Source organism: Lissotriton helveticus, chromosome 3_1, assembly GCF_964261635.1.
Source record: "Lissotriton helveticus chromosome 3_1, aLisHel1.1, whole genome shotgun sequence".
Taxonomy (NCBI): Eukaryota; Metazoa; Chordata; class Amphibia; order Caudata; family Salamandridae; genus Lissotriton; species Lissotriton helveticus.
Window position 1 is genome coordinate 1,273,650,670 of NC_136061.1, and position 7,284 is coordinate 1,273,657,953.

The window sequence follows — 7,284 nt, forward strand, 5'->3', positions numbered from 1 at the left end:
CTGAATCCATCTTCGCGGGCCGCGCTCTGTTTGTGCCGGTGCCAGCTACTTGTGGGGAGCGTGGAACAGCAAACCTACGACAAGCGGCGGTCCAGGGGCCTCGGCCTCTGGCAGCGCTCCGAGAGCCGTGCTCTGGCTTCTTGCTGAGACTCCCAGGCCCCGTCCCAGTTCTCAGGGAGATGGGCTTGCATGCAACAGCCGGCCCCGGCCTTATTTGGAGGTCGCCGACTTCTGTGCGACAGATGGGGCCGCCACTGTCTGAAACCTGCAAAGTGACTGGCCTCATCTCCACAACAGTTGGTGCCTTTTTTTTTTCCTTTTGCGTATGTCACATTCTCTGTCACCCATCACCCTAATGAAGGAATCTCGCTGCTGACAAGAGGGAATGAGAAGAGAGGAACTCATGGACACGGAGTAGGAAGCAATATATCTCTTGGCTCTGCCAAGGGCTTTTGTGGCATCACATTCAGTTGGAGGTGGCACAAAGTGAGGGGGCACTGTTTGGGTAAAACTCTTGGGCAAGGATGTTGTTCACTTCGGACCTCGCTGACTTTTAAGCATGTTCGTTACATGACGATAAGTCCCAAATGGTGCAAAACATTTGGGTAATTGGAGAATATGTTTAGAGGTGGCTTAGTCGGGCAAAGTACTGACTGACAGACACTGCCCACTCAGGGCAACACAGCGTGTGGAAATACGGATGCTAAACTTGTATACTGCTGTATTATTGCAAGACAGGCTAATGGGTGTGAAGAAGGAAAGAGTTGTTATATTGAGACTTTATAGTGCATGTTTTTACTGTGTTTGTTCTGGTCATGACATTGTCTAGTAGATTGGAATCAAACAGACCCACATACATGGAAACTGAAGATAGTGTGTTGTAATAATCTAAGCTCCTTCCTACAATAATGCAGGTAGATTAGCAACCCCCCACACACACACACAAACGACTATTGCCATTCTCCTGGAGAATCTTTTTACTATTTAATACTTAGCCTTGCAGTTTCTGGATTCTCAAAATACCGCTAAATGCATAGCTTGCTTCTTAAAGTCATGTCTTAAATTTCATTGTAATCTTTGAAGTATTTCGCACCATTTATATGAATTGTTTATAAATATGGTTTTTATGTTTATTGTTTTTAATGTAACATCCATTGATTTTTTATATATGTACCGTAATACTTTATTTGTGTACTTTTTATGGTTACGTGATTTGTAACCGAATAAAAGTTTATGAATCGAATCTATTTAATAAGTTAAAAATGTCGGAAAAGGCCGATGTCTCAAAGCAGGTATGTGACCTCCAGGAAGAAAATCTTATTATCAAAGTTGTGTTTTATGGCAGAGAGTAAATGGACACATCTTGTTGGTGGGCTTAAGAAATGGAGAGGAGTAAGACGTGCTCTGAGTATGTAGTATGCTACTGTCAGCAGAGGTGAAGTAGAACCTTTATAATGAGATGGGATGAACTTTTCACTTGTTTACATCAAAAAAACTCGACAGTTTTCTATAAATGGTCCCTGCCAAGTTGGCGTAAAGCACAACAGTTACAATAAAAAGCAAAACAGCTGGCGTTTTTATGAAGGAGCACCTTTATTGGAATGTAAGACAAACCTTGAAAGACATCTAGAGGGAATATCCCATAAATCTATAGGTACAGAAACTACATACTATCAGAGTTGAGTAGTGTCTTTAAGAGGGATCTAAAAAATGTACATGAAAAGCTTTATCACTGCTAATGGCAGCCAGGAGAAAATGGGTGCACACTGCCTATATAATCACATCAATTATTGTATCCTCAAAGTCTTCCAGAAGTAATGAGTGGCTAGCTACTCAGTGGGAAGATCCCAAACAGTTAAACAATGATACCTCTAGCACTCTCCTTTTCCAGTCATTCAAAGAATGAACATTTCAGTCTCCGAGGATATTCCAAAGTCATCTTTATTATTCCTCCATTTTAGCCATTACGTGTTTCTCCAATTCCGACCTTATCAGAGCTGAAAGGCCATATAATGTGTCACAAATTAATATTTAATAATTACAGTTGCGTAAACTCTCAAATACCAAGTGGCACACTCAAAGAAAACAGATGACCATCCCTAAAATCCATTCCAAAAAATGTGTTAAGAAATATATCATACAATTGAAATACTTAGTCTCTGAAACACTCATTAAGTTGAATTATACCGGAGACCTGATGTGTCACAACAAACGCGTTCCGCTCCTGAGCAGAGATTTTTATCACAGCCTGTATCATGTGAGGCAAGTAACACTTTGAGACTATGCATGTTAGTATCATAAATGATGGAACATCATCACGCTCACCTTTTAACGGTGATGGATTAAACCCAGATCTTTTGACTGGGTGTGAGTGTTTGATTGATTCAGATGCTCCGTCCATCACCACCCCCCTTTTGTACCGCTTTTGGCCGCCATAAGTGTGACAGGGTATGCTCAGACGTGAGTCCCTTGCTCACTTTGCCACTGGATTCAAGCAAGCCGGGCTGAAGATGGCTGAATGCCAGAAACCGGTCCTCGGAAGCTTGTTTCCGGTCCAGGGAAAGCATGGCTTGGCAGTTCGGGCAGGACTGTTCCCATGAGGCACAGGGTCAGACTGATTTGCATATAGCCATGTCCGAACTGGGGTGGCAGAGAGGGCTAAAGAACGGTGATTGATTAAACCCAGATCTTTTGGCTGGGTGTGAGTGTTTGATTGATTCAGATGCTCCGTCCATCACCACCCCCTTTTGTACCGCTTTTGGCCGCCATAAGTGTGGCAGGGTATGCTCAGACGCGAGTCCCTTGCTCACTTTGCCACTGGATTCAAGCAAGCCGGGCTGAAGACGGCTGGAATGCCAGAAACCGGTCCTCAGAAGCTTGTTTCCGGTCCAGGGAAAGCATGGCTTGGCAGTTCGGGCTGGACTGTTCCCATGAGGAACAGGGTCAGACTTATTTGCATATAGCCATGTCTGAACTGGGGTGGCAGAGTGGGCTAAAGAACGGTGATGGATTAAACCCAGATCTTTTGACTGGGTGTGAGTGTTTGATTGATTCAGATGCTCCGTCCATCACCACCCCCTTTTGTACCACCTTTTAACCATGGAAGTGCAATCCAGGTCAGACACTAAATCACAATGCAACTACCAAATCTCTATATACCATTTCTGATTCACAGATATGTATGTCTACCAGATTTGAAATACAGATGTATGATAGATCAGTCAAATTTCACCATAAAAAGCAGGGTGAACACATTAGACCACACTCTAATTTGTGCTCACATTGTTTGATAAAGTACTGAATGAATTGAGATGGCATTGAAAAAAATTATGTTTTTGATTGCACGTGGTACTATTGGGATCATACTGGCTTGTAAGGATTATGCACACCCAGATTGTGTTTTTGAGGTTGGAATTTGACTGATTTATCATATCTCTGTATTTTAGATATGGTATATACACATATTTGTATTTCAGATAGGATATATACACATTTGGTGGCTGCATTGTGAATTATATCAGAACTGGGTTTTACTTCCATGAGTAAGTGAGCGTGATGTTCTTCTGGCATTAATGGTACTCACATGCATGGTCACAGAGTGTTTGTTGCTTGCCTCACATTACTCTGACTGTAATAAAAAGCTGGTCTCAAGAGAGGAACGCGTTTGTTGTGACACGTGGTCTCTGGCATAATTCGAGAACGAGTTTCCCAGACTAAGCATTTCAATTGCTTGATATATTTCATAACACATTTTTTTGTGGATTTAATTTGTGACAAATATTATATGGTCTTCTAGCCCTGATGAAGGCGGTATTGGCTAAACAGGTGTTGGCTAGAATTGAGGAATAAATAAAGGCGAATTTGGAATATTCTCAGAAACTGAAAGTTAGATTTTTCACATGGAACAGGGCTACAGTTTTGTGATCTTTATTTTTTTACAGAACAAATTGAGTGCTATGGATGTATTTTTCAAAATTGTGAATGCGGAAGTCTGAATATTATTGAACGACATTTGCTATATCGCAGATCTAGGCCCAATGAGCAACAGAGTGTTTTCACTGATAATATATTCAATGTGATAGGACCAGCTTGAACGTAAGAGGTGTTGGCGTGGTTTATATTCGAACAGGATCGCAGAAGCCAGGATGGGAAGGGATTCCGTTTTATTTGTTGTTTTTTTGCAATGATACACAGCGCGAACTCGACCCGAAGGCATTGGGGCGCTTTACATGAACACCAGTTGCATTACATATTCAGTGTTAGGCACGGTGACATTAAGGGATTTAACAAAAAACACATGATGCCGAGACTCGAACCCCTTTCCCCAATTCCAAAGCCGGCAGCCCTTGCATGTCCTGCGGCTCCGCCCTGATAAGCATCTTTTTCTTTTCCTGACATTCAAAAAAACAAAGACAAATCTTCGCACAGCCCCGACTAGAGAGGGCCAACTGGCCAATGTCCCTTAGGGCGTGTTCAGTTATAACTGCTCTAAAACGCATACTATATGTACACATTATACACAACAACAGTTCGGGCCACAGAATGGAAAAGAATGATTCGCGGGAATCACGCGGAGGGCTTCAGATTCCACAATTCAGCAGGTTAGCCAACGGGTCGCCTCTCCTACCAGGAGGAGGGCGCGGGGAAGAATTCCACCAGTGGGGGCGGTGCGCACACCCTGCAGTGTACTGCTCACACCCTGCACTACTGTTAGCTGTCTGCATAAAGTGAACTGTACAGCCGAGGAGCTGTCTGTGGGCTCTCGTGAGAGCGAATTCCCAGCAGTCAGAAAAGTGTGACAGGAGAGAAACTAACAGGCAACAGGTCAAGGGAGGCAGCGGCACATGGGGCAGGAGAGAGAAGGGGTCTTCCACGCCCTTACAATGTGTGGATGCTCTGTGCAGCAGCTCAGATGTGCCAGCTTTGAACTGCCACACTCTCACTCTGGGAGAACTGACAGTCCCCGGACACCATGGGCCCCTTTGGCGCCGCCCCAACAAGCAGCTTTCCCTGACAGTCACAACAACCCGGCTCCAAACTCACAATAAGACAAAGGGCCCTCTTCGGACAGCCCCAGCTGGAGGGAGACAATGGGCGAGTGTGAGTGGATGGTACTGGCGGTGCCGGGCCAGCGCATTCCTGAGCCTCCACCCTCCAGCTCCCCTCGGCGGGAGGATTATTAATCGCACAAAACAGGCTTCTGTTCAAAGACTTCAAACAAAGAGGGGGGGGTGGTAGGACTGGCATCATTACTGCTAGGACATCCGCTCCCACCCTATACCGACTACTATCCCTTCACCGCATGCCCCCAGCAGCAGTACATGTAATGGCGCAAGAACAGGCTGGCATTAGAAGACAAGAACAGGCTGGTACTGAACGTTTTTATAAAGCAGGTTAAGGACTGGGACCCGACAGCTGTGACAATCCACTCCTGTTCTTCCTCACTTCTTGCTACCCCACCCCAGCTGTTGTACCACCAGCCACCCATGCAGCTGCTCCCATCTATTTCTGCCCACCATGCCACCCTTCCGCGAAGACCCTCACCCATACCCTGCTCTACACTCATCCTTCCCTATGATACCCTCTTCTAGGTATGTCCGACTCATTCCTGCCCTGCCTCCCCGCTGTCTCTCCCTGGCCGGCTTCAGCATGCCCTATCACCCCTGCAGCCTCACCACTTCCTGGCACATCATACGGCTGTTCAGTCTTCTGATCGCTCCCTGTGGACTATAACCCACAGACACTCCTACCATGTTCCCATCGAATCCAACCATCCATTCTGCCCTGGCGCCTTCTTTCCCACCCGCCAGTCCTAGCGCCCTTCCCTTCCTCCCACTGACGCAACACCCCTGCCTCCGGGGACGTGCCCAGCAAACTATACTGCCTGTCTAATCTCCTAATCCCTTTCTGCCCCGTGACTGCTCCCATCCCATGCTTCACTTGATTCTGTCCCACCGCAACCACCCCAACACTGCCTCCTGCCTTACTGTCTCCATACCCCCTTACACACGATCCTACCTCTATCACTTCCTTCCCCATCTCACCCCCTCTGTCTGCACTAACCCCCCTACATCTCCCCTCTGCCCCTCCTCTTTATTTCCCATTCAAATCTCCCTCGTCCCTCACTTAACCCCCCCTCTTTATATGAATTTACATTTCATGAAACTACTTTCCTTGCCGCCTCACCACCCACACACACACATTAAAAGACGTTCCCAACAATAGCCCATTGTGCTAGCTGAAATAAACGCAGACAGTAAAAAGTTCTATACATTAAATGAACTGTCGTCATTTTCGTAAGAGTGGTGAAGCTGACCCCTCCCTGGATGGGGGAGATAGATGTGGTTTCCATTTCCCCGGTAATCTACTCGAAAAAGAAATACCCCATAAGGTAACTGGAGGGAGTAAATTAATATTTTTGTTTAGAGAGTGTTTTTTTTAAACAATAAATATCGATTCTAGCTGGGAAGGGCAGCACCCAAAGCGCGAGTTTTGTCAACATTCTTTGCAAGTGTAAAGTTCATTTATCAATACAATCACTCTCCATCAGTGACAGTTTCCAAAAACATACACTCGGCAGGGGTGATTTGACGAGCATCTCAAACAGCCGACATCCTGGCATATCTCACGGGTTCCCAGTTTACTTCGGGGGATCTAAAGTTGCTGGAGGCTGGGAGGGGGCAGAGAAGGCGCATCAGCGGTGCAGCGGGGCTTGTTCCACAGTAGTATTTCAAGAACCGCTACATGCCTCTTAAGCAGCCAAGCCTCCACGGGGAGTGACATCACATCCTTTTAGAGTGCGGTTCCAATCAGTGATTGTGGACAATAGTTAGGAAGGTGATCAGGTTCGCGAGAGGGGTGAATGTATGATTTAAAAGATAATGACAGTTACTATTCCGATGAGGGCGAATCGAGGTGTACTTTACCCTCCCCAAAAATGGGTCTGGTTCTTGGAATTTCCCTGGTTAACGCTGGGGTGTTATAGCTCAGCTGTGCTCCAGCCATATCTGTCCTATCGCCATGCCCCGTCTAGAAGCCCGGCAGTACTTCCGATGAGTGCGGGCTCAGATAGTGCGTAAAGGGGCGGGGGTCTCCCCATCTATCCCAACTCTCAGCCTTTCACAGGGATGTCTCTCCCCTTACCACCCCCACAAGCTCAGGCATTTTCCCAAGGTACGTCGCTGTCTCCCCGTCCATGCGTGCTCTCTCCTCACCTCCCAGCAGCAGACTCAAGCTCAGTCCCAACATCGCTCCTCTCTGCTGCGCCGCCATCTTCCATCTGAG

General features: G+C 46.4%; 1 protein-coding gene across 1 annotated transcript in view; it reads right to left on the reverse strand.

Annotated features, from left to right (window-relative positions):
* Positions 1–7,284, reverse strand: part of JAM3 (junctional adhesion molecule 3) — a 349,693-nt gene extending 342,409 nt beyond the window's left edge. Inside the window, exon 1 of the mRNA XM_078681937.1 lies at positions 7,215–7,284. Within this exon, the coding sequence (XP_078538063.1) occupies positions 7,215–7,272 (58 nt within the window). The 5' untranslated portion in view covers positions 7,273–7,284. The remainder of the gene's footprint in view (positions 1–7,214) is intronic.